At 41.3% G+C, this 27,717-nt stretch overlaps 2 protein-coding genes across 6 annotated transcripts in view; one reads left to right on the top strand and one right to left on the bottom strand.

Moving 5' to 3' along the window:
* CEP83 (centrosomal protein 83) overlaps positions 1 to 7,388 on the top strand; it is a 141,343-nt gene extending 133,955 nt beyond the window's left edge. For 3 of the 4 annotated variants that reach the window (XM_012174112.5, XM_004006260.6, XM_042246606.2), the window contains 3 exons: positions 3,793 to 3,896; positions 5,857 to 6,046; positions 6,995 to 7,388. In XM_012174112.5, coding sequence (XP_012029502.2) covers positions 3,793 to 3,896; positions 5,857 to 6,046; positions 6,995 to 7,099 — 399 coding nt within the window. In that variant the 3' untranslated portion in view covers positions 7,100 to 7,388. Of the gene's footprint in view, positions 1 to 3,792; positions 3,897 to 5,856; positions 6,047 to 6,994 lie in introns of those variants that run through there. The other variant, XR_009599883.1, reaches the window with a different exon arrangement.
* Positions 7,389 to 8,313: 925 nt separating this feature from the next.
* PLXNC1 (plexin C1) overlaps positions 8,314 to 27,717 on the bottom strand; it is a 155,442-nt gene continuing 136,038 nt past the window's right edge. Inside the window, exons 24-31 of one of the 2 annotated variants that reach the window (XM_015094600.3) lie at positions 21,937 to 21,991; positions 19,569 to 19,600; positions 19,362 to 19,469; positions 18,062 to 18,225; positions 15,715 to 15,862; positions 12,051 to 12,191; positions 11,893 to 11,967; positions 8,314 to 10,806 (exon numbers count right to left, since the gene is read on the bottom strand). In XM_015094600.3, coding sequence (XP_014950086.3) covers positions 10,702 to 10,806; positions 11,893 to 11,967; positions 12,051 to 12,191; positions 15,715 to 15,862; positions 18,062 to 18,225; positions 19,362 to 19,469; positions 19,569 to 19,600; positions 21,937 to 21,991 — 828 coding nt within the window. In that variant the 3' untranslated portion in view covers positions 8,314 to 10,701. Of the gene's footprint in view, positions 11,968 to 12,050; positions 12,192 to 15,714; positions 15,863 to 18,061; positions 18,226 to 19,361; positions 19,470 to 19,568; positions 19,601 to 21,936; positions 21,992 to 27,717 lie in introns of both variants that reach the window. The other variant, XM_060412507.1, reaches the window with a different exon arrangement.

The following is a 27,717-nucleotide window of genomic DNA, read 5'->3' as shown; positions in this document are numbered from 1 at the left end:
TTGGCTCCATCCCTTCATTGTTTCTGGAGTTATTTCTCCACTGATCTCCAGTAGCATATTGGGCACCTAATGACCTGGGAAGTTCCTCTTTTGGTATCCTATCATTTTGCCTTTTCCTACTGTTCATGGGGTTCTCAAGGCAAGAATACTGAAGTGGCTTGCCATTCCCTTCTCTAGTGGACCACAGTCTGTCAATAAATTAATCTCTTAGCAGCTTTCAAATCTGCAATGCAGTGTTATTAACTATAATCACCATGCTGTACATTACCTCCATAGGACTTACTTATTTTTTAACTGGAAGTTTGTACCTTTTGATCTCCTTCACCCACTTCACCCATCCCTCAACCCCTGCCTTTGGCAACTGCCCATCTGTTCACTATATCTTTGAGCTTATTTTATTTTAAAGATTACACATATAAGTGAGATTACGTGGTAGTTTTTCTCAGTCTAGTTTATTATACTTAGCAAAATGTCCTCAAGATCCATCCATGTTGTTGCAGATGGCAAGATTTTCTTTATAATGGCTGAACCATATTCTAATGTGTGTGTACCACATTTTCTTTATCCATTTATCCATTGATGGACACTTGCTTCCATGTCTTGGCTATTGTAAGTAATGCTTCAGTGAACGTGGGGTGCATATGCCTTTTCAAGTTAGTATTTTTGTTTTTCTCAGATAAATATCCAGAAGTGGAATTACTGGTAGTTCTACTTTTGATTTTTTGAGGAATCTCCATACTATTTTCCATGTGTGCATGCTAGTTGCTAAGTTGTGTCAGACTCTTTGTAACCCCATGCACTAGATAGCCCACCAGGCTCCTCTGTCCATGGAATTTTCTGGGCAAGAATACTGGAACGGTTTGCCATTTCTTACTCCAGGAATCTTTCAAGCCAGGGATCAAACTTGGGTCTCCTGTGCTTGCTGCATTGGCAAACAGATTCTTTACCACTGAGCCACCTGGGAAGCCCACTATTTTCTGTAGTGGCTGCATTAATTTGCATAGTGGCTGCACAATCCTACCAGTAGTGCAGGAGGGTTCCCTTTTTTCCACATTCTCACCAACACTTGTTTCTTGTCTGAGAATATCCATTCTAACAGTTGTGATATCTCATTGTGGTTTTTACTTGCATTTCTGTGATGTTCAGTTCTTTACATAGACAACAAACAGAAAATAAAATATTTAAATCCATTTACATTAGCATAAGAAATACAAAATACTTAGGAACAAATCTAATGAAAGATATGCAGGACTACACTGAAAACTACAAATATTGCTAAGAAAAACTAAAGCCTTAGCTAAAGGAAACTATACCATAGTTGATTTGAAAAACTCAATATTATTAAGATGTCAGTTCTTCCCAAACTGACCTACCAATTAAATGCAATTCTAATCAAAATTTAAGTAGTTTTCCTTGTGGAAACTGGAAAGTAGATTCTAAAATTCATATGAAAGTACAAAGGACCAGAACAACCAAGGCAATCTTGAAGAACAACAAAGCTGGAGGACTTAAAGGATGTGGGGTCAATTGGTTATCCTTAACCCAACCTAATTAGATAAAAATGAACCACAGACCCAAATGTGAGGGTAAAAAAACAAAACTGCTAGAAAGAAGCCTGAGGAGAAAATCTTACAGATCTTGGGATAAGTAAAGATTTCTGAAACAGGACATTAAAAAAAGAACTAGTCCTAAGAGATATAATTGATAAAGACATTAAAGTGTCACTTTTTTTTAAAATAAAATGACACTCTTAAGAGAAAAAATATTACCACACGCTGGGAGGTCAATCTGCCACACATATATCTGACAAAGTATTCATATTCTGAATATGTAAAGAATTCCTACAAATAAACAGATTACTCAAAATATTTTCTTAAACAGGGAAAAGACTAGGACAAACATTTCATTAAAAAAGGATATCCAGATGGCCAGTATGCATAAAAAAGATACTCACCCTCATTAGACAACAGGAAAATGCAAATTAAAGGTACAGTGACATATTATTCTATTCCACCAGAGCAGCTAAAATTTTAAAAGACTAACCATACCAAGTGTTGGTAAGGATGCAGAGCAGTTAGAACTCTCATATATTGCTGGTGGGCAGGTGATGACTAGGCTTTCCTGATGGCTCAAATGGTAAAGAATCCACCTACAATGCAGGAGACCTGGGTTCAGTGCCTGGGTCAGGAAGATCCCCTGGAGAATGGCATGGCAACCCACTCCAGTATTCTTGTCTGGAAAATCCCATGGATAGGGGAGCCTGGTGGGCTACACAGTCCATGGGGTCACATAGTCAGACACAGCTACGCATGCACACAAGATGTGATTAATAATTTGTTAGAACCACTTTAGAAAACTGCCAGTTTATTAAAGTTAAAACATACATATTCTGTATGACTCATTCCTGAATATGTACGCAAAGAGAAATGAGGACATATGTCTACCAAAAGCGTATTCAGCAGTGTTCATAAAAACTTTATTCGTAGCAGCTTCAAACTAGAAACAATTCAAATTGTTATCAAGAGGAGAATGGATAAAATATGAGGTATTTGTAAAATGGATAATGGGATAACAATAGAGAACTGTGCAATAAACATAACTTAATCATAGAGATGAAATGTTGAACAACAAAAAATCGAGAGATGGAAGTATGTACACTGTATGATTTCTTTGATGTGTGTGGGTGAATAGAGTCCCGAATCACCTGTTGATACATAAATATATACTTGGCTAATAAAGGACGGAAACGTGGTTTTAGTGCCAGGGTAGGCAGTAAGTGAACTCTGCCTGTAAGCAATACCATGAATAAATGTCCCAGTATTGAGTCAAAGAAAAAAGCCATCTGTAAAAGAATGTGCGCTATGATTCTGTTTGCATGAAGTTCAAAAACAGGCAAAACTAAACTGCAGCTTGAGAAGTAGATTAGTTGGTTATGTTTTCAGAGGACAGGGAGAGTAGAGATTGAAAGGAGGGAAGGGTAGGGGCCCTTTTGGTATGCCCGTGCTCTTGACCTGTGAGATGACACCAGTGTTTGCTTTGTGGGTTTACATTCTATACATTTATATTCTACTCATTCTTCAGTAAGCCTGTTATCCTTTAGTAAAGAGTTAGAAACCAAAAACCTAAAAGGTCTATAGCTACTAAATGAGTATCAGCATTTATAGGTGTTTTTCTGTTTTTTCTTAAAGGCAAACTTTTTATAAAATTAAAAAGGTATTACCTTTTTCATTTACTTGTTTTGCATTATACATAGATTTTTCCATATTATTAGAAAATTTTTCCATTTAGAAAGGCATGCTTTCAAACTGAGATGCATCCATAATCAGTCTTAGCTGTCTGATCCTTTAATTTACTACTTTGGTAGTGATTTATCAATTGCAAACTTGCTTTTAATTTTAAATTTATAGTTATTTTAAACCCAGGATATCTTCTGGGAGAATGAAGAGCTCATGATTATCAGGTGACAGGCAAACTCATTAGTAAAATTTGACTTCTTCCCTTCTTAGAATTTCTATCTGCGCAGTTTCCTTATTGATGCTAATTTTCTGGTTTGGCATTTATAATAGTTCTGTTTGTTACTTTGAGGGTATGAGCTAGATCTGTGCATTATTATCTTTGCAATTCTCAATAAGCATTGTATCCAGTGATCTTTGCTCTGATTATTCACTGAAAATACTTATCTCTAAGTAAAATTTTTTTGGTCGAGTAAAATATTCACTATATAGCTTTGTTCAAATAGGAGAGTACATATTACCATACTTGTTCGTATTAATTGTTTCTCTCTTTTTTTAGAGAAAATCTCTTCATGAAAACAAATTAAAGAGACTGCAGGAAAAGGTAGAAATCTTAGAGGCAAAGAGAGAAGAATTGGAAACAGAAAATCAGGTGTTAAATAGGTAATATGTTTGTTTGTATATATGCCCCATGTGGTATTTTGATGTTATAGAACTTTGTTTCTGAGTATAATGTACTTGGGTTGCTTTTAAAATATAAATTGAAAACAATCCTAAAACTTCATTAGACTCCTCATTCATTTTTTTTTTTGGTTGAATGTTTCTTCAAACCAAAAGGTCTTTAACATATGCTTTTCTGTTTTGTATGGTTGGGACTGACGGAAAGGTCAGTCCCTGGCTTTGGTAGCCAGGAGTGGTGTAAATCCTTGCTGCTGAGACAAGACCGTTTAGTGATTACAAGTTCGAAATTGTGGCCACTTTGACAACTTTGAGTTGTCAAATTGACAACTCAACAAGTTGTCTCAAATTGACAACTTTGAGTCAAGGCTCAGTTTTTTACTGTTTTGGTGTGGAAAATATTATTGGGCGGTAGTTTCTGGTTTTTATTTATATCCAAGCACAACTAATAATCTGCATCATTAGCAGTTTTGAGCAGAGATTTACCATTTTAATTTAGTAGTAGTGGCATTGTATGACCCCTGTGATTTAAGTTAATAAAATCTTTTCAAAGTCAGCTAATTAGTAGAAGTCTTCAGCATTGTGGAGAAGGAAATGGCACCCCACTCCAGTATTCCTGCCTGGAGAATCCCATGGATGGAGGAGCCTGCTGGGCTACAGTCCATGGGGTTGCAAAGAGTCAGACATGACTGAGCGACTTCACTTTCAGCATTTAGACAGTATCAGACTTTTCTGTAATGGAAGTTGCCTGTATATCAAGCAGTGATGCTTTACAATGTGTACTGGTCTTCTTGGGTATAATTAGTACTAAAATGTGAACAGTTGTGTGTGGTGGTTTTTTTCTTTTTTTTTTTTTTTAGAACATCCAGGAGGTTTCCAGACTGTGGAATAAATGCCAGTTTTACAAATACTCTCTGTTCCAAAGTGAGAAGCCACTACATTCATTCTAAAACAAAATTCAACTTATTTCAAAATTAATGGTTGTGGAGGAAGTGTTATCAATTCAAGAGTGGGCAGCTATGGCACAGATCACCTAGAACTTTAAATGGTTTTGAAACTATATTTGATTACTTGTGATTATTAGGAAATTAATGTCTAAAAAAGTGGTGAACTGTGAAGGCCTGAAAAGGTTTTTTTAATCCATGTCATTTTCCCTTAAGTTAGGTAGTTTGACCTTTGTCATTAGGTACATTAAAAAATAGGACAAAATTAATTAGCTGTGTTTGACCATAGTTTGGAGAAGGCAATGGCACCTACTCCAGTACTCTTGCCTGGAAAATCCCATGGATGGAGGAGCCTGGTAGGCTGCAGTCCATAGGGTTGCTAAGAGTCGGACACGACTGAGCGACTTCACTTTCACTTTTCATTTTCATGCATTGGAGAAGGAAATGGCAACCTACTCCAGTGTTCTTGCCTGGAGAATCCCAGGGACGGGGGAGCCTGGCGGGCTGCCATCTATGGGGTCGCACAGAGTCAGACACTGCTGAAGCGACTTAGCAGCAGCAGACCATATTTCACCTACAAAATTCATAATATTCAACCTGGTATTTTCTCTATTTCTGTTTGATTCCTGAAGTAAAATAAGGCACCTTTTTTAATTTTTTTTTTGAGGAGTCCTTTTAGTTTCAAGATTCATGGGTTGGGGGAGTAGAATTAAAGTAAAAATATCAAAATGTTTTTAATCTCTGACTAATTGTCAAATAAACTTTAAGTTGACAGCCTACAGGGCCAACAGTAACACATATAACTAAGATGCCATGTCATGCTTCTGTTTCTCTTCCTAGGTAAACCGCACTTTATGTGTTGCCATTTCCTTCTCCAATTTTAAGTATTATATATCGGTGAATCTTAAAAATCCTTCCCTCCCAATTATGTTCTGTGACTCATACTGTTCTTCAACAGAATATAACTGTATTAAGCAACAGAAATGCTTTTCCTTTTTAAGACAAAATGTTCCATTTGAAGAGTATACAAGGCTTCAAAAAAGACTAAAGGATATACAGAGAAGACATAATGAATTTCGAAGTTTAATTTTGGTTCCTAATATGCCTCCATCAGCATCCATCAATCCTGTTAGTCTTCAGTCATCAACTGTGATTCCAGGCATGGAATTGTCCTTTCCTCCTCACATGCAGGTATGGGCATTTATTTTAGGAGAAAAAAGTTAGATAGATACTTCTGTAAGTTTTATGTTTAAATACTTAAAAAACCTAAATCTTTACCAGAAAAATTGCTGAAAGGCACAGTGGATTTGAATCTATCCTTCAATGATGCTGCTAGGAGTAAAGTCTCCTACTAGGCACCTGAAAGGAAGAAACTGATAAAGTCTTTGAGTAGACTGTTGAGTTTGTAGGTCACTCATACAATTCTGATTATTACCAGCATTTATGCAAAGGTACTGTACTATGTGCTTTCCGAACAATATTTAATCCTAATGAAAAATGCTTTGAGGGGAGATATTTGTATTCCCAGTTTGCAGATGAGGAAGCTGAGTCAGAGAGGTGAAGTGACTTGCTCAAGGTCATAACTGAGAGCTGAGTTTCATACCTAGATCTGTCTGTTTCCAAAACTTGAGTGAGTTTTACTTTATCAAATCCCTGAGATGTTGAGGGAACCAAATTGATCAGATGACTTTCAGAAGATGAACTGTTAATAAGCAATGACATTTTGTAATGTTGTAAGCAAGGAAGATTTTTAATGTTGTAAGTCCCTGAATTGTACTTCTGATGAAGTGCTTTGTTTATATAATAAACTTCTGTTAAAGTCGTCTTGTTGGAAAGTTGCCACATTAGTACACCAGGGCCCTGCATTACTATTATCTAATTTATTCTGTGGTGAACTTTAAACCTAGAGAAGAACAGACTTTGGGTATTGGCTGAAGGCTACCCTGAGGCAGGAGAAAAGGGAGGACTTGTTGGTAGTCTGGACCGTGCTGGTGGTGGTAGACTGCTGAAATGGTCATCCTTTTCTTGCCACATGTTGCAGACCTGAATAAAAGAGGCACTGAGGCCACTGCCTAACGGTTATTTTTCCACCAGTTTTTCTAACAGCCTTTCTTGCAATGCTTTTTCTGTGCTTTTAAGGAGGAACAGCATCAAAGGGAACTCTCTCTACTTCGCAAAAGACTAGAAGAACTTGAAACAACACAAAGGAAACAACTAGAGGAACTTGGATCTCCTGGGGAATGATTTGCTTGGAGAAAAGGCAGATCAAAAGGGATGAAATCAGTGACTCAATAAAGCTTGAAGTTTTAATGTATGTGGCATTTTAGATACTTTATTACTGTTTGCCAAAACACTTGAATGTGCCTCAAGAAAAGGTACTAGCTACATGCTGTGTTGCATGAATGTCAGGATTTTAAGGTTATGGTAATGATAAGTGAAACCCTAAGACAGCGTCAGAGATATTTAGAATATTATTGACAACCCTTTGAGAATGTAAAATAAATGAACAAATAAAAAGGAACTAAATAGAGAATCACGTTTTTCAATGATCAATTTTACTTTGTTGAGTTTTTTTTAGGGGGGTGGCATTTTGCCTAAATAGGACTATGTTGCATTCCCTCTTCTTTGAGGTGCTTAGCAGTCACACAGTCAGAAACGTTTTCTGGTTTACTATATGTAAAAGTTACAAACCTCTAGTTCTTGAAAAAAGATGACAATTTAAAGTCAGCATAAAACTTAAGATATCTATATATATTACACAGCACTACCTTTTCTAAAAGCTGTGTGCACATAATTTATTAAAAGCTTAATAAATATTTTTCTAGTTATACTGTTTTGTGTTTAATTTTGTTTTAACCATGCAGTGTAGAAGATCTCACTAATTTTGGCTTCATTGAGTTAGAATTAGTAGAAAATAACAAAGTACAAATAATTAAATCCTGTGGCTGTATAACAAAACAAGGGCCATTGTAAAACTTGAACCCAGTGGGGTCCCTTTAGAAATAATGTTGGTATTTAACTTTGTCTCCTACTGTTTTGGATCTAACCAAATTGTTATAAATGTTTTATTTCTCTGTGTCCCTAAGTATGCCATCATTTGCTTTTTTATGTAACATCGTTTAAAGGCATTCTGCTGGAATAACTTCATGTCAACGTGGCAAAGCTAAAGTCTGCTGGACTAAGTGGAATGTTCATTATCTAGACGTCATCACATTCAAAATTCCAAGATGACAGTGGAGGCCAGGAGTAAGATTGCATAGCCTTAACATCATTTAGAAGAATTTGAATTCTTTTAAATTCTTTAAACATCATTTACTTACTATATAATATAGCTGCTAATTTACAAAGCATATACAGTGACACTTTGTTCTTGAAAAATAATTTCTCTGGAGCTACTTAGAATGAAAAAATCTATTACTAGAAAATTTGAAGGAAGAAAAAGACAAAAACAGTCCATATTTACATCAAAATGTTTATTTTTGGATATAGACATTTAAAACATTCATCTCCAAGAACTGCTTCAATCAGGTATACAATAAGAAATAGACTTTAAATCCCTAATACAGAAAAAAGTAACAGAATTAGTTTTTAAATGCTGCTGTAGACACTAGTGTTAGAAAAAAGAAAAGTTTATAAATGGTCTTGCACCAAAAAAATATGCAAAGAAACTTGAAAATAGAAATTGTTTGCCATTTGTTTCTCTGGTTGCTGTTTAATATAGACCCAGTGACTGATTGTCTTCAGCACACATCTAATTTGGCCATGTACTGCGTTTGGCTAACGTGATCCCAAATGTGATCTAGATAGTGCTTTTCACTGGAGGATTGACAAACACGCTACATACATTAGTGAATCTTCATACCACCTCAGTGAGGTAGGTTAGAAATATTATACAGAAATTGAGGCACAAAGAGGTAAGTGACTTGCCCAAAGTTCCCAGCAGCACAGTCCCTGGAAAAGGAGGTACGTCTCCACACAGGATTCATGTGCCAGAGAGCCGGACAGGGACACCCTCATGTAGCATTTACTAAATACTGAGATAAAGCTGTAGCTGATCCTTTGAGATTTCTTAGCATTTCTGTACCCTAAAGAGGGGAAGTCTTTTGGGCAACTCTCCTACCCTTGGGTCTCAACTCTCCAGCTGTTCTCCTATGAATGTCTTCACATCAAGGCTGCAGCAGCCTTAGATGGGGACAAGACTTTTCATATAAAGAACCTCTGTGGTAGGATTTTTGAGGTGTGTCCATTGGAAGGACAGTGGTCAGAAGTGACAGGATTGGGAAGGTGCCTATAGGGCAATAAATGCTTATCTTCTCTGATCAGTTTGTTGAGGTGTCATCTCTCACTCTTTACCAGATAGTGAGAAGCAAAAAGAACTGCATTCATTTAAGACAAATGTACTTTTAAATCCTGCTATCTCATAGATTGTTGTTGGTAAGTGATTTTAAGGAATGTATGATCACTTTTATTTGCTACTTGAAAATTTTCCTTTCCTCGATCTGGGATTTGGAGCACCAAGGGTAAAGGTGCCACAAAGAAAGTTTAAGAGTTGCCAATTAAACTTTTTACTTCTGGTTTAATAGAAGGAAAACACAGTGGTATTAAAATTGGTCATGAGCAGCAAAAATTCAGGAATAAAAAATCAGCAATAAAAAGACTACAATATAACTAGATAGGGAATTCTTTTTTAAAAAAAGGCATGAATAAAACAGGTATTCTTAACTCTTTCTCTTGTGAGGAATACTTTCAAAAAGTACATAGTAAGACTAAGATACCAAGTTGTATACTAATATTTTTCAGGCCACGGGCCTCAAATATATATATATTCATATATAATACTCCAGTGTGAACAGCAATTTCATGAAATGTAAAATGTATTTTTTTAAATCACACACAAGTATTTATAACCACAGGGTTCACCAGAAGTCTAAAGCAAGGAGATAGTAGTATAGACGTGTAGGATTAGGGGACGGAGTTACTCTTCCATAGATGGTTCTGATCGAAGTTCTTAGAAATAAGCTAATGATTTTTTTTTTTTTAACAATAGCCAACATGTCTACTATTGAATACATTTAATATGGAAAAACAAAATGAAGAAAAGAGAGGTACTTTAAAGTGTTTGGATAAGATGCTGTCACGTTTAACAAAGCCTACTCCCTCTCCTTGCTTTAGAGCTCTCTGGTGAAATGGAGGTGAGTTTGATGGAGTACAGTCGGTGACCACTGAAAAACACGAGCCCTTTCAACAATGTTGCAACACTGTTAGTTTTTGGTTTAAACACACACACACACACACACACACTCACAAATGCTAAGTGTACACACTACCAAATTCTGCGGTCAGCTTTTCCAGGAGCTACTGGGGAAAGTCTCAGTGCTGCAGATCCCCGAGGGTGCCCGCACACCCCCACCTTGTTCCCAGATGACTCATTTCACAGTTTGTTTTGATCATTAGCAATGTCCCTTGTCTGCAGAGGTGCAGTGTAGTCACAAGTGCTACATAGCTGTAGTTTTCAAACAAAACCACTTATATCATTGTGCTTAAGTGGAGAGTGTAGTTAAACAATACTGACCCTTGCTTACTGGCCCTGTATTCTCTGTAAACAAGGAGGCTGTTTGAAACAACCACTTCAGCTCTATTTACAGAAGGGTTCCCACAGTTCACACACAGGCACAGTGGTTGATAACGCTTTCTGAAAGCTGTGCATGTGCCTTGGTCTCTTAAAAAAGTGCTCAAAGTGGAACCCACGTGCAAACTTCAGTTCACAACACAGAGTAGCTCAAGCAGCCATTTTGCTCCCAAGTCATCTGAAGAACTTTACCAGATTAAGCCAGGCCCCAGAGTGCTTACATCCACTTGCATTTCTTCTTTTCATCAAATAAGACTTTTACATGCAAGAGTTGTTTCTGAGCTTCTTCCAGCCCTCGTTCTCTTTCTAGTTTATTTAGAATCTGTTGACAATTAGAACAGTTATTTTAGATATTGTGGCTTTAGCATTACAATTCTGTTTTTTTTGCATTCCTGATGCTGTGAGTGGTAAATCTGTATGAAACAGATGCCAAGATTTTCTTCGATCATTTACATACTCACTTTGCAAGTTGTTTTGCTAAGTCATTATCACAGGATCAACAACACTTCGGCTTAAAATAGAAACTCAGCAAGAAATACCGAACTACTTGCTTACAAATATGGGGCCAGAATTCCAAGGCCCTGTTTTATGCATTATGTCACAGCCATTCCAAGCACAGCAAGCATTCCTGGGCAGCCAACATGCAGGCAAGTATTTCTTCTTAAATGCAGCAGGCAGGGGGCATCCTGGTCAGAGATGTCTACCTCCCTTCCCCTCCCCTTCCCTCCCCTCCCAGTGCTTCCCTTCTAACCCCTGACCCCTGGAAAGAGGGATGCTTATCATGTTTAAGGAACTCATTGCCTCTACCCTACCTTAGTGCTTCACTTGATCTTCAAGTAGAAAATGGAATTGGTGAGCTATTCTCACCATTGACATGGATAGCCTGTCCCAGCATGACTGAGTGGGGGGAATCAGGGAAGGGGGAATTAACATATATTTGGAAACAGCGCATCTGATGACTGTGTCTGTGTGAATTCCCAAAGAAAAAAATCCAGATTAAGGAGAATTAATCATAAAGGAGAATGGTTTATTGAAATAGTTGCTTAAGTTAGAAATATACTTTTAACTACTGAATACAGAATCTAGGCGATTTAACAAGCTTAGCCTTCATTTTAGCAGATTACAATCAAGCATAAGCAGGTCCCTTATTATTAGGACCACTACTTACTCATCCAAGTTAACTGTGTCCATAGGCCCCATTAAATCAAATGGCTGGTCCAAAGGTGGGCAGCCACACGCAGGGTCTGGCTTGGTGCCAGGATCCTGCATCTCAAGACAGGCTTCCTGGTCTCCCTTTCTGGCCATGTGGGATGCCAGAGCCATCCTGAGGCCTACAGGACGCTTTATAACCAAATTCTGGTGGCTGATCCATATCTGTTTTTTTAAAAAATGTTATTGAAAATCTTACCTCATCAAAATACTTTATGATGTATTTGTAGATTTCTGTCAAGGCCACTTCTTCGTTAAATTCATTTTCGTGTTTCTTAAAGAGAGAGAGCCTTGTTGAGAGATTCTGAAATGGCTTAAGCACCCAAACGTAATCTTAGTCCTACTTTCTAGCAATACCTTAGATTCCTGAGTTAAGAATTCTTCCATCTCTGAAGATGACAGTGGAGGCAGATCCCTGATTGCTTTGTAATAAGACTTCACTTCCTCTTTGTAGGTTGGGATATCCTTGGCATAGAGAAGTTTATTAGTTGGTGCTTCCTGAAAAAAAGAGCAGCAACCACCAAGAGTTTAAAAAACCATCAGGAAATTAGAGCAGTACCAATGTAGCTGAACCGCCACCACTATTACTAATCTTATCTCCTGGTAACAAGGCATCTTCATGCAGTAGGCCTTCATAAATGTTATTGACTGAATGACTGACTGCTATCCAGATAGTTCTGGTGAGTCACTGTTATTTTCAGGCAGATTAAATGCTAATATATTCTGCCTTCCTCTCATAAAAGAACTAAAATTATTATTTTTGCATGATTTTGAGTTACTGTAACAATGGAACTTATTTCAATCATAGTTCGTTACTAATAGTTGTAAAAAGCCTGAATTAAAGCATTTGCTCTCATCCTCACCCACCAGTGAATTTTGGCACTTATAAAAGGTTTGACTGTAGGTCTGATTGAGCCCTTTATATAACCATGAACGTGGTAAGTAATTGGCAACGGCAGATTTTTCTGCTTTTCCCTATTTTATTAGATGATAAAAATCTCAGTGTTACCAAGAAAGAGCATGGTCATTAGTATTGGTGGCTCTGAAGTCTTGATTTTGGAAAAATTCCCTGATAGTTTGAATGTTTTCATGTAATTTTAACTGATGTTAAAATGTGAGGGAAGGTTTTTTAAGTTATAATTTTGACAGAATTAACATGTCAAAGAAAAATCACAGCCAGTCTAGAAAAGAGACGGAAAAATTTATTCAAACCAGCCTGAGGATTATGACCTAGGAGACAGCCTCTCAGAAAGCTCTGAGGACTGTTGTGAAGAGGTAAGGGGGGGTGCGGCCTGCATACATGTGATTTAGGGGAAGGGGGCTGTGCAATCAATCACATACTGCTATTTGTGAGGAACAGATATCTTAATGGTTTTAGTGCATTTCTAAGTATGGGAAGATTCAAGAAACTGAGTTCATGAAATTTTCTCTGGAAAATTACTAACCAAAGTCTAGCCATTTTTTACCTGCGTGCAGACTGCCTCATCCTGATCTTTGGCCTGAATTCCTTTCAGGGTGTGTCATAACAGGTGATGGGCAACATTATTTTGCAATCCCCTCCCTTTCAGACTTAATTCTCACCAATGTTGGGGAGGCATTTCATGAGCAGGAATGCCCATTCTCAGGTCAGACGAGGATTTCATTGATAGGCCACTCACTGTGCTGTTACTGAACAAGGTAGGCCCTATTAACAGCAGCCAAAAGCCTCTGGACGGCCTGTCTTACTAGACTCTCATGGTCCAGGAAATGGTTCCTTCCTGTTGCTTCTACCCACATCTAGAATTACACTATTCCAATAATTGATATCTGGTCAAATTGTTTTAAGTCATCTAGTCACCATTTTTATTGGAGGTTCAGTCATATATTTGGTAATGCACAAAATACAAATAATGTAGGAACATTAATAATTAACATTAATAAAGTATTTAAGAGCTTCCATTATGTGCAGCCCAGTATCTCCCCAGATCATCTGATGAGTCACTATCTTTAAGGGAAATACTATGTTGGCATTGTATATAAAGTTCACCAGAGTAGTATGTACATATACAGTGTGTGATGGGTCACTGTGACCCCTTACAGGATTGAGAGGGGAATATTATCTTCTAAGGAGTTACACAGCTAGTGCCAGAAGAAGAAAATGGGTCTTCAGAGTTCAGCGGCTACTTCTGCCATTGGAGCGGGCTGATATATGCATAACGGGGGTGCACACTTCACACTAGAGGGGAGGGAGGAGGCCCAAACAGGTGAAAGTTCTGCCTAAATTTTTCTTGTCCTGTAATATGAATTTTTATTGTATCACTACTCAGGGAAGACAGGTGAGTTAATGGTAGGGGTAGTGCCCCAGTACATTTTTAAATGTGCTGATGGCTTGAAGGAGGCCTGGACTGAGAGATTTTTTCACCTGTCAACTTTACAAGTTTAAGTAGAACCTACAACTCTTGTGATCATTCACTCAAGTTTTATTTAGCCAGGCACTGTGGGTAGGCACTGAATGTAAGCTTCTAAAGGGCAGGCGCTGACTGGTTTTCAATCTGAGATCAGTAATTAGTAGCAGTGTAGCACAAAGGAAAGGACATAGAGTTAGATGTATGATCTTAAGACTTGTGACCTCTCATCATCAAGTCCTCATCTAGAAAATGAGGGTAGTGGTTAACTGTGTGGTTCCTGTGAGAACTGAATTGTGCCAAGAACATAGTAATCAATAAACAGCCATTTTTAGTATGGATAACTGTGTCTGTGTATTGCATGCTAGGGAGAACTTTACTGGTCAAAATCAGCACATGGGAAATGCATCAGGGGAACATTCACAGAGCAGGTATATTTAGACTAAATCTGAGTCTAATACATTTTCTGGTATACATTAGGAAATCACATTTGCTGAATGAATAAGTAGGGTTTTATTAGACAGAGGTAACAGGAAAGGGACGAGCAAAGTGATGTGAAAACAAGCTCGTGGTTAAGTCTGGGAAAACTAAAAGCTGTAGCATAAAAGGTAGGTAGATGGATTGGGGAAGAAAATGAGGCCAGAGGAGAGACTTGAAGCCCAGTGGGCAAGGGCCACGTGGCGCTGAAGATTGTATCTGGGAGGTAATGGGAAGTATTTACAGTGTTCAGGCAGGAATCTGACAGGATCAGAGTTTTGTTTTAGAAAGATAGCCTGAGACACAGCGAAAGAGGCACCGTAGAAGCCAGGACAGCAGTTGGCAGGGGAGGGACGGAAGTGAGTAGTAACCAACTAGATGCAGAGGTGGGAGGAAGGAGAAGGGGACGATAATGCCAAGGATGTTACCTTGAGAGACTATAGGCAGTGCTAGGAAAATAAACGTCAAACACAAGTTTGGTTTCTAGAAATACTGGCGATAGTCTGGATTTAGACCAGGAGTCTCAGGTGCCTTTAACATGTCCATCACACCTGATTCCAGGCACGTTGAACATCCTTCCACCAAAGACCCACTGTGCAGCATGAAAAGATTTCTAAACCCATTAGGCACAGATACTGCTCAGTTTATTATGGAGTACTTGGGTTAAGACCGAAACATCTCTTTCAGAGAGCTTCCTCTGTATTTTTATCTTTTCCTGCCTTACAGAGTTTTTGCTCAGCAAAGGACACCATAGGACAAATGATATTGATTTGATTATAAAACGACAAAATAGAGGTATTTGAAACCTCAGGCAAGATTTACTTCCCCATAAGAAATTTGTTATAATCAAATAGATGCTTTTAGGTATATTCAGACGGAATTAACATAGGCAAATTTCAATAATTACATCCTTTGGGTTCATAGTTTAATAGCATCTATATTAGCATCTATATAAGATTTTTCTAGGAAACAAAAGCTAAAGGTTTTAACTAGATTAAAAATAGAAATAAATGAACAGTTTTATAGAAAAGCAGGTGTTCAGTGACCACCATTTACTTTTTCTTCTTAGCTGGTGTTGTGTGTTCCTTGAATGTTTACAAGGAAGACAGTGCTTCAGACTCACACAAACACGTACAGGGAATCCTAAAGCTGGGCCTTACCTTCCCAAGTTGCTGCTCTGTGAGGGAAAACGCGTCCATGAATGCCTGGGCGATCACTGACAGACAGCCATCTATGTGTGGTGTCTTCTTAATGTCAAAGACAAACTGAGGGTTCTTCAGGATGTTTACCCAGAAGCGAAGAGGAAGGCTGTTCCGAGAGAGAGAGAGAGACCTCTTTTCAAGTACAGCCTTTCATGTGAGGCAGACGCTGTGTTTATCACAGTTTGTAAATGGGTGTTTTTGTCCTTGTTACTGAAGTATGCAAGTCTGCCTTGCCAAACATACCAAGCAACAGATGGCAGTCACTCAGAACAAGAAAGGGTTAAACTGTCAGAGTTCCTGAAAGGGAGGCCTGGAGAAGTCTGAAACTGGCCACTGACAAAACAAGAATTTTCTCCACAAATTTGTCAATTATATCAGATAATGGTTACCAGTGAGAACATCTCATCAGACCTCTTCTCACCCCCTCTAAGTGCTACACGCTGGCCTAAGCCACCAACATCTCTCACCAGGATTATTTCCCGCCAGCTCCCAACAGTAAATCCTGCCACAAGGGCCAGCAACCCTCTTAGCACAGAATCAGGTCCTCGTCTCTCCACTGCAGCTCTCCACCCCTCTGGAGAAAGCCCTGCATGATCTAGGCCTGGCACTCATCTACTGCGCTTCACCTTACCCACCCCAGCTCCACCAGCCTCCTCGCTTCTCATCACACGCACCAGGCAAGCTTGTGCTTCGGGACTTCATCCGTCCCTGAAACTCTCTTGCCCCAGACAGTCTCAGGGTTTATGCCTCTTTTCAAGACCTGACTCAAATATCTCCACCAGGCCTCTGACCACCCTGTCCTGTTAGTCTGTTTTTTCCCTCATTCTCTGCATTAGTATTGCCTTCTAACATAAAATTTACCTATTAAAATACAAGCTCTATGAGAACATGAATTTCCATCTCTTACCTTCAATGCCTAACAGTACCTGATACATAGTTGCTACTCAAATATTTGGATACGATCTTGGGAGTCACTCAGAGCCCTCTGGCCTAGCTACCTCCCTCCATCAGAGGGGCTGCTGGGCCTTTCAGCGTCTCTGCTGTCCTGACTAGTGCCCCTGTTCACACGCTACAGTCTTCCCAGTGAGATGGTAGCCTGCAGTGCCCAAGCCTGATGTGGGAGTGGCAGGGCCTAGGAAGCCAAGGCTAGAACAAAGCGGGAAGGGAGCCACAGTAGACAGGTAAGGTAGGCCTGGAGCTTTTAATACTTATTTAAAATGACCAGCTGCTGCTCCTGCTGCTAAGTCACTTCAGTCGTGTCCAACTCTGTGCGACCTCAGAGACGGCAGCCCACCAGGCTCCCCCGTCCCTGGGGTTCTCCAGGCAAGAACACTGGAGTGGGTTGCCATTTCCTTCTCCAATGCATGAAAATGAAAAGTGAAAGTGAAGTCACTCAGTCGTGTTGGACTCCTAGCGACCCCATGGACTGCAGCCCACCAGGCTTCTCCATCCATGGGGTTTTCCAAGCAAGAGTACTGGAGTGGGGTGCCATCGCCTTCTCCGTTAAAATGATCTGGCTAACCTCAATGCTTAGAAGGGCTTGAGCTTGCACTGAGAAGTTCTGTTACATAATAATCGAGTCTCCTTCAGCTCATGCACAAAGTATTTGAATGAGAGGTAATGAGCTATGTTTCTTCAGTGAGGAGAAATTTTAATTTGGATACCTTGCCTCAGCTTGGAGAAGATGATGGCACCCCACTCCAGTACTCTTGCCTGGGGTCAGACACGACTGAGCAACTTCACTTTCACTTTTCACTTTCATGCATTGGAGAAGGAAATGGCAACCCTCTCCAGGGTTCTTGCCTGGAGAATCCCAGGGATGGGGGAGCCTGGTGGGCTGCCGTCTATGGGGTCACACAGAGTCGGATATGACTGAAGTGACTTAGCAGCAGTAGCAGCAGCATGGCATTTGACCAAACAAAAGCAGAAAATTATACAATAGACAGCTTGGAAAATGCTAAATGGTGAATCCTCTGAGGGACAAATTTAAGACTCTTCTCTAATTGAAAAGTGTGTGATAAAACCACAAAATATTAATTTCTTATCATTTACTGGTCAAGCTAAACTTGTTTAAAGATAATAAAAATAATAGAGTTTGTCTACTTTGCCCTAAAGAATAGGATTCTCAGCACAGGAATCAATAAAAAACAGTACCTACCAGTAAGAAACTGCTTTGACATGATAGCTTGCCAAGCCAAAAAATTCAAATATAGGGATAATCCTTCTGTAACTATCCATGCCCTTCTTTTAGTTAAGATTCTGTCCCAGATTCTTAAAGTCGGTAGTCACCTATTGTTGTTCCCACCTGTTTGTTTTCCAAATATGTACAACATCAGGATCTGTAATTTTTTTGTTTTCAGCCTGGGCATCCAAAAAGTCGAAAAAGTATTTTATAGCAAACGGGGCTCTGCTGTTGGGTAAACTCCAAATGCTTCTAAAAAGTTTTTCAAGCACAGAGTGAATTGCCACCTGAAAGATAGAACACATCAGACTTAGAAGATTAAAGAGAAAATAGGATAGAGGTTTTTGAAAACATGATGAAAAATGAAATCCAAGTTCAGAGATAATGATGAACAAAACAGAAAAGCTGAAGAGAAAGTATGTACAGTTGTCAAATGAGGCCAGCACCCAGTGTTTAAGACAAAGGTCCTGAAAATCCATGCCCAGGTTTAGACTGGGTGCATAAGCTTCTTGCTGATAATGACATTGTTTAGGCAACAGCCCCTGTCTTTGAAACTGCTAGTAGTTGAAATGTCAGTTATAGGGCTGTATACACAAACCAAGAAGCCCCGATGTTTGGCTTTTATTAGTTATGTTCAGCTTGGAAAAACTCAAATGATGTTGCTTGGTTCCCAGAATTTTTCCTGTTGCATGTATTTCCATCATAAGGTTTTATTGTGTACTTTCCAGAGCAAGCATCTGACTGTTTTATAAAAAACAAATAGAGTTCTGTGGGATAGATGAGAAAAGCCAAGAGATTCTGGCTGTCCTCTACCCACCAAACAAACCTAGTAGCTTTGTTTAAGCTCCAAGCAGACATCTGAAGACGCATGCCCAGTGGAAGGCTAGGGCCAGGTGTAGATAATAGCACTTACAGGATCACTACAGACTTCTGTTTAATCCCACTGAGAACCAGATAAAGGAAAATTTGCTCTCAATTTGGTATTCCTATTCCACTGGCTTTTAAAACATCTGACACTTGTATATATGAACAGAATTCTTAATTTTAAAATGACCACCCCCTCTTCATTTTATTTGCAATTTAAAGAGGGAGTTTTATTGCTCATCTATAGTAACAAGTAAACAAAAAGGAATAATTACGCTGTCAACCTAAAAAATAACAGTGCAGTGGTGGGTAAAGGGCTTGGGAACATTAAATCCCTGACTGACGATGCTATGGTAGACATTTGTAAAGTGCTTTATCTTTGCAGTTTGTGAGGGAGAAGAAGAAGGGGGTAGGAAGTGTTTACAATTTAAACTTTCATTTTGCTTTGCTAGAAGGCACAAGGGATTTGTAACATTTTCACACTTCAGTGGAAATTAAGTCAAACACATCATACACCCCCAAGGTGGCCGTAAAAGCACTCCCAGAATGGTAAGGGTACCTTGGTCGACAGCAGCTTTGTCAGATACATTTCTTTCACTTTGAACTTGTGCTTCCCTCGATGTCTCTTTCCCTGCACATCTTGGAATGCTTCCGAATCTGGTAAAATCTAAAGAGAAGACAGAGCAGAAGCAGCGTTACCCAAGGAGACGCGCTGCGGTGCAGAAGGCATCCGATTCAGCGGAAGCACAAGCAAGCCTGGACTCACCAAGTGGCAGTGATCTTCCGTGTATTCCACATCTGAACGCCACGGAAAGAGGGGGGGAGAAACAGTGCATTAAAAAAACAACCATGGGCTAACTGGCCTTCCCCACTCGTGTTATAAACAGAATAGGTTCCTTGAGCCCTCCCACCCGAGCTTTTCATAGCGACATTCCGCGCCCTGCCCCCAGCCTCGCCTGGCTGCGTCTTAAGACTTTAGGAACAGTGTGAAGATAGGACGGGCCAGGGACTGGAGTTGCCCCTGAAGTGTTGCAGCAGAGGCTGAACCATCACTTGGGGGTGGGGTAGGAGAGGTTCAGTTCTCATTCATTTAACAAATAGAGCTGGAGCACCTACTGTGTGCCAAGGGCTACTAGGCAGACAACAATGAGTAAGACCTATCTCTCACCTAAAGGAATTCACATCCTAGCCACTGAGAGACTCCTCCTAATCACATAGTTAGCTGTTTAATTTATTTGTGATAAGGATTGTGGAGAATTATATGCTATTATAATATAGCTAGGAAAGTATCTAACAAGGCACAGACCTAATCAGTGAGGTTCTCTGAGGAGGGATGTTGGAGCTGGACCTAAATGAACAGATAGCGAGCAAGACCAAATGGGGAGGGGGGTGGGTGCAAAAGCCCTGAGGTGGAAAGGAAGGTGACCTCTTCTAGGATCGGAGAGAAGGGCAGCAAGGCGGAGGTCACAGAGTGAGTGATGGAGCAGCACAAAGCGGGCAGTCTGAGGAGAAATGTGGCTGAAAAGGAAGTGGCAAATGCAGGGAGAGGAGCAAGCAGGCAGTTGGCTTTTGTTTTGAAGACGAGAGAGACTAGAACACCTTAAAATGCTGGTGGAAAACTATAGTGGTGGGGATGCGAAGCCCAGGTGGGAAACGGTATTTGGCTGGGAGGAAGGGCAGCCCTGGCATGTCTCGGGAGCCAGGAGGAGGGACTGACCGACGCAGGGAGGGAGGCAGGGTGGGCGGTGCTGGCTATTGAAGGCATTCTGATCTCTTTTCTCTGTGAGGTACTGAGTGAAGTCATCTGCTGACAGGGAAGCCTGTGGGGATCAGAGGAGAGAACGCGGGATCACGGAGAACGGTCAGCTGTCTGGAGAAGCACAAAGGGGAACAGGGTACATCGAGGGTCTGGATCCAGATGGGGATTTACAGCAACTGAGCTGTGCTGTCGCAGGCCTCTCCCACGTGGTGGCCCAGCCTGAGGTTCAGGAAAGGGGAGCAGTTGGGTTCACCAGGGGACTGGCTGGGATGTTCAGAGTGCGTGATGAAAGGACAGAGGGGCAAGGGTTTTGCAGAGTAAGGAGAGACTGGACTGAGAGGAAGCAGAGGCACTGACCACCTTTAAGGCCCATGAAGTGATCCAAATGCAAGATCTCTAAATAACAAGCTCTCAAGAGACTATAGTCTTTGACGCCTAAAATACATAGCTCCTCCACTTATTACAGCATAAAGACACCAACCCCCACCCTAGACCAGAAGGACAGCCGCCCACTGCAAGATGGCTTCTCTCAATATAGCTTGACTTGGGATAGATGGAGGCTTGGGAAGTGGGGACGTCCTACAACCTACCAAGGGGTGTCCTCCAACATTCCCAGTCATCCTATCCATTTCATTGGGAGCCCTGCATTCCTCGTTTGCACTCACCAGGTGTTGGGTCCTATCAGGCTGCTCCTACCACTGAATCCGGGAATAGGGAAGCCCCACCTCCAGCTGTGCGTGTATGAGCAGGCCCCATTGGTGAGGCCCAGGACCTTTCTGAGGGCCGAGGAGGACTGACTGTCTTGGCCTGGATATAATTTCTCTAGAGAGAAGCCCGGGATAGACCTCAGGACTTTCTCAAGGCGCTGTCACAGTGTCTTCCTGCCCCTAGGCTATCAGGGACACAGAAGAGAGTTTCAAGACTGGCCAATTAACTTTACCCACAAAGCTCCCTCTGTCCTTGGTCCATCAGTAGGAGCTTTGGACTAAGTGAGTTATCTTGTCTGTTCAGAGCTTGCAGGGCTGTGTGCTAATCTGCAGGCTTCCCTCAGTTTGCCAGAGGGGTCCCCTCTGTCAGCCCCCATCCTACTGAGGAGTTGGGAAAGAGCTGCAATGGCTGATTCTGCCCCGTCTTTAGAGGTGGCTAAGGATAGCAGCTTCCTCAGCGCCGGCAGTCCCGGCAACCACTGTTCACCGTGTCCTGTCCCCCTTTGCAGAGCTCGCATTCTTAGGACCAGAAGCGGAGCAAAATGGCTTTCCTCCAGTCAGGGAATCACACAGCAACAGCTCAGTCTCGTCTTTGTGACAGTACATCTGAGAGGCAAAAAGCAATACTTCATAGACTGAGAACAAAAGGTTAACATGACTTTGGTTACCTGAAGTAAAATTTGCTATCTTCTTAAAGACTTTTATAGTGGATCCATTAGATATCTAAAAGCAAAGATAAAAAATAGATGAGTTTTCAAAATTTAATGTATTTCTCAACTTCACTCAGGAATTAGATGGCTGGATGGATCTTACATTCTCTCACTTATTCAATCAAATATTTATTTAAGAATTCCTACATTCTGAGCGTTGCAGGCTGGGGCTATAGTGATGAGCAAGACGACACTGTTTCTGCCCTCAAGGAGCTTGTGGTTTTGTGAAGGAGGCAGGCAAGGGGAGGAGTCAATTGTGTTGGGGGGCACCCCAGCCTCTTGGGAGTAGGGACTGTTTAGACCACTTTCTTTTTTTGAAGGGGGGAGGTCCTACTATATAAAGAAATGCTGAAACAAGTTTTCAAAAACTGGCCTATAAAGCTGGTGGCTACCCTATGACAGCAGTTTCACACTGAGGTATACACACGTGCATATCCTTAAGGCAGACTTCGTAAGTGCCCCATACTGGCATTTACAACCCCAATACCCATCAGCAGTAGAATGAGTAGAGAGTTTGGGGCATATTCATGTAACAGGTTACGATAAGACAGTAACAGTGAGCAAATCACTGCCCCATGCCACATGGATGAACCTCACAGTGATCCTGGTGAACCAAAATCCTGACAGAATGGAATGCACACCGTGTGGTTCCATTCACATTTAGCTTAAAAAAAAAATAGAAAAACAAAAAACCCAGTCAAAACTAAGATGCAAATGTTTGCAGAAGAGAAAGTGGTGATTAGGCGAGTCTATAAGGGGGCGTCTGTGGGGCCCATGACACTCTACTTCTTGATCTGAGTGGTAGTTGTGAGATAGGCTCACTTTGTGATAATCCATCCAGCAGGACACTTAATTTGTTCTCTTTTTTTTGCAGGTCTTTATCTTGTTAAAAGAAGCTTGTAAAAATCATAAAATTACATACACTTTTAAATAACAACTTTAAAACTTAAACATGACTTACAGAAATGTTCTTGTATGAAGTGTACAGCTCAAGAACGTTCACTTCAATATACACCCGTGTGGCCACCACCCACATCAAGATATAAAATTATATTTCAAGGTTCCAAGAAGTACCCCTATTATGCTTCTCAACCAGTAACCACCCCATCCTCATCCAGGGGTAATCACTTTTCTGACTTCTATCACCACCGATTAGTTCTGTCTGCTCTTGAACTTCATGTACATGGAATCATTCTGCATACACTTGTGTCTACCTTCTTAGGGTCCATATAAAGTCTATCACGTTTATATTTATCTGCATCGTTGCAGCTACCAGCAGCTTGTCCTTTTAAAAGAATTTTCCAGTGAATGAATACACTACAAAAAAATTGCCATACAGTAAAAGGAAAGAAGTGTTGACACATGGCTACAACATGAATGGGTCTCAAAAACATGGTTAAGTGAAGGAAGTCAGTCACAAAAGATCACGTATTACACGATCATAGTTTGTCCAGAATAGGCACATTTATACAAACAGAAGGTAGATTACTAGTTGCCTTTGGAGGAATGAAGAGTGACTCTTAATGAGTTCAGGGTTTCTATTTGAAGTAATGAAAATGTTTTAAAATTGGACTGTGGTGACGATTGCACAACTCCACAAATGTTCCCAAGAACCCACTGAACCACTTTCACTTTGAAAAGGTGACCTTTAAGATATACAGATTATATCCCAACACAGCTGTTTTTAAAAACTGTCATGGATTTTAAATGTACTCATTTGACAAATGCTTTCACCATACTGATGCGATTTCAACCCCAATGTGTAGCCTCTTTTGGAAATAACGTCAAGAGTTCTGAGGGATGAGAACCTTTGGGGACCATGGACTCTTTAGGTAACCCTTCCCTACTCTTAACCAGAGGAAGAAGGGCCCATCCGGCCAAGGGGGCCTAGATGGTAAGAGAAAGAGGGCAGGCTTTGCTTGCTGTAGGAGTAAATTGTTCTGAGGGGCTGGTCCACAGAAATGCTAGACAAAGGGGCCATGGAGAAATGACAGGGCGGGGATACACAAATCCTCACCTTTATTCTGGGATGTGACTGGAGGGTTAACCCTGTTATTTCTGAACACTGTCATCAGCCAAGTGATTTTCCCCTCCACTTGAAAGCTCTAAGGCTTTTCTGAATTCTAATATTAATTTGGACCTGGCCTCCATTTGGGAAAAAAAGTAAAAACTTAGACTGTCTTTGGCCTGTGGCAAGTTGGTTATCAGAATATACAAACCGGCTCAGCAAACACCAAAGGATTAAAACCTAATCTCTTGCAGGTTGTCCCCACAGGGGAAGGAACACGAGTGAGAGCCAGCCCTGGAGGAGGCCCCTCAGCACAGGGTCCAGCCAGTCACTGAGTCTAGGCAAGAAGCCTCCACCTACTGGTGCTCCCGACATCCTGTGGGGGAAGGGGGCCCTGGGCAGGGCTGGTGGGGGCCTTCTGGCCTCTGCTAAGTGTCTTGTGCATGGTTTCTAAACTCTTACTGAGCTCCTGGACTCTGCCGCTATTACCAAACATCCTCTCCTTTCCCCTTGAGCCATTCATTGTTTTCTAGCTGATTTTTCAATTCTCCTCCATTTTTGATGCAATTAAAGTCAACGCTCTGTGCAGGCACCCCCTTAGCAATACTCAGACACTGAGTTTATGAGGATGTCTGAACATCATTACAAAATCCCTCCCCATGCAGAGCTGGATATGCTCTGTTTCTAAGCCAATAAACACCTTTGTTATAAAAGGAAGCTGGTGATTCATTCTGGGTAATTGTCAAAGAATGAATCCCAAATGGATCCCGTTGTGTGTTGAGCCAATACTCTGCTACTGTCAGATGCTTTGTTTTGCCAAAAGCGAGCACCCTTACTCTATAATCACAAACACCACGGATGGGCTTTCCGATAAGGAGCACAGCCAAAAGTTCAAATGTCTTTTCGAGAGCTGGCAATGACTTGCTGCTGGCGCAGTGCTCAGGCATTAAGACAGCGCAGACGCAGCTTGTACCGGGGAGATTTTACTCTGAAATTATCTCCTGAGAGCAAGTGTAAAAGCATTTTATTAGTGGATGAGTTGTGTGTGTGTGTGAGCGTGTATGTGTGCGAGGGTATGTCTAACTTTCACAGCTGCTCTAGGGCTGGCACGTTTTTCCCTCCACGTGACACGTTAACACTGTTATAAAGACAGAAAACTAGTTTAGTTACAGATGTTGTTGGCGGGGGGGCGGGTGGTAAAGGGTTCCATTTTCTGTTTTGCAGAAAAGTCAGCTGCTGCCGAGTGAAGGACAGAAATGCCATTTTGAAAAGTGCCACAGAATCCAAGGTGTTAAATATATGATGCTGTTTGTTCCATTTGAGGAGCTCCAAAAGCTTTCCTAAGAGTGGCTCGTTAATCCTCCCATACTCCCGTGAGGCCGGGAGCATCCTGTGGGCCCCTACTTTAGAAATGAAAACCAAATTAAATCAAAGAAAGATTAATGTCACTAGATGGATCTGTGGCAGGAATGTTTCTCCAGCCCAGAGCAGAGTTGGTACACACAGCAATTTCACATTAAGTTCCTTCCAGTCTCATGGTGCTCCAAGATTCAAAACGACATCGAAGCCACACCCCTCCAATGAAGGTAGCTGGCCCTCACTGGAATGAGGCAAAGATGACCGCAGACTTTTCTACCATCAGAATTAGGAGCTGAGACCACACAGGGAGAGATGGACCCATGTCATCAATTTAAAGTTGCTTCAGGACTTCCCTGGCGGTCCATTGTGACAAAGGCACCGGCCAGTGCAGGTCTGGGAAGATCCCACATGCCGGGGGGCAACTAAGCCCGAGTGCCGCAAATACTGAGCCCATATTCTAAACCCCACCAGTCATAACTGCTGAGCCTGTGTGCTGCAACTGCTAAAGCCCGTGCGCCTAGAGCCTGTGCTCGCGACAGAAGCCACGCAGTGAGATGCGCACGCGCCACAGCGAAGAGCAGGCCCCACTCGCTGCACCTAGGGAAAGTCTGCACAGAAACGAACACCCAGCTCAGCCAAAGCACAGAAACAAACAGCCACCTCTAAGGTACGCTGGACTAAAGCGCATCAAGTGGGGACTACTCACTAAACGGGGACTAGTCCGTCTAGTCAAGGCTATGGTTTTTCCAGTGGTCATGTATGGATGTGAGAGTTGGACTGTGAAGAAAGCTGAGTCCCGAAGAATTGATGCTTTTGAACTGTGGTGTTGGAGAAGACTTGAGAGTCCCTTGGACTGCAGGGAGATCCAACCAGTCCATCCTAAAGATCCGCCCTGGGTGTTCACTGGAAGGACTGATGTTGAAGCTGGAACTCCAATCCTTTGGCCACCTGATGCAAAGACCTGACTCAGGGAAAAGACCCTGATGCTGGGAAAGATTGAAGGCAGGAGGAAAAGGGGACGACAGAGGATGAGATAGTTGGATGGCATTACCGACTCGATGGACATGAGTTTGAGCAAGCTCTGGGAGTTGGTGATGGACAGGGAAGCCTGGTGTGCTGCAGTCCATGGGGTCACAAAGAGACAGAACTGAGCAACTGAACTGGACTGAGTTACTAAAGAACATCTTTTAAAAAATAAAATGAGGTTGCTTCTGAAATAAACAAAAGCAACACACCCTCACATTGTAAGTGAAGGTGAGTTTTCTTTGTGGTAAAATACTGTCTTAATGCCACAAGTTGATGATTATACCATAAAAACAGATTTTCTAGAAATATAAGGTTGAACTTAACCTGATGAAACTGCCATTTTGTAAATAAAAAATGGTCAAATGTTGGCAATTTCTTTTTTTTTTTTAAATGTCTTTTTTTTTTTTTTTTTTTTGGCCGCACTGCAAGGCATGTGGGATCTTAGTTCCCCGACGAGGGATCTAACTTGTGTTCCCTACACTGGAGGCATGAGGTCTTAACCACTGGTTGGTGTTCAGTTGCTAAGTTGTGTCTGACTCTGCGACCCCATGAACTGCAGCGTGCCAGGCTTCCCTGTCCTTCACTATCTCCTGGAGTTTGTTCAAATTCATGTCTGTTGACCTGCTGATGCTATCCAACCATCTCATCCTCTGCTGCCCCTTTCTCTTTTTGCCTTAACCACCAGGCCGCCAGGGGAGGCTGAGATAGTGTCAATTTCAAATGGCTAGCCCAAGAGGAAAGCTGGAACTTTAGCCTAAGAATTTTATAGAAAATTATGAGTAGAGTCTGAACCACCATGACATTTTCTCCGTAAGTCTAAAAACACAATAGCCACTACAAAGCTCCATGTGGAAACCCTTACTGGCATCTCTCATTCCTAAAATGGTATTTTGTGAAAACAGAATCCTATTCAACTAACGTTGTCCCAGCAACCACTCATCAATACTGCTCTCCCCGCCTTCCTCCACTCTTCTCGCTGACACCCCAAGGCTGGAGGCAGACGAAAAAGGAATCTCTTTTCTTTCTCAGAGCCCAAGCGATAACCTTGCTCAGTCCTTCAGGAGAGGAGGCTCAGGGCTCAGCAGAGCATCTGGAAGGGGCCATTACAACATTCTCAACAGACACATCAAATCCCCCAAGATGCTCCCGCCGCCCTGGACAAAGCTCTGGAGGGTTCCTGAAACTAGTGACGATGAACAACACAGCTCCAGCTTCTTTCTGGTGTGCTTGGAATCAGCCCTGGGCCAGACACAAAGCCACTTTGAGGACGGCTGGAACCCCGAGCTAGTCAAGGAGCATGCGATGAGGAACCTAAGCTCCCCAGGCTTTTGTTGCGCTGGAGTTGT

This window comes from Ovis aries, chromosome 3 (genome assembly GCF_016772045.2).
Source record: "Ovis aries strain OAR_USU_Benz2616 breed Rambouillet chromosome 3, ARS-UI_Ramb_v3.0, whole genome shotgun sequence".
NCBI classification, from domain to species: Eukaryota; Metazoa; Chordata; class Mammalia; order Artiodactyla; family Bovidae; genus Ovis; species Ovis aries.
Note: the sequence above shows the minus strand (reverse complement) of the source record. Positions and strands in the feature narration are given on the sequence as shown.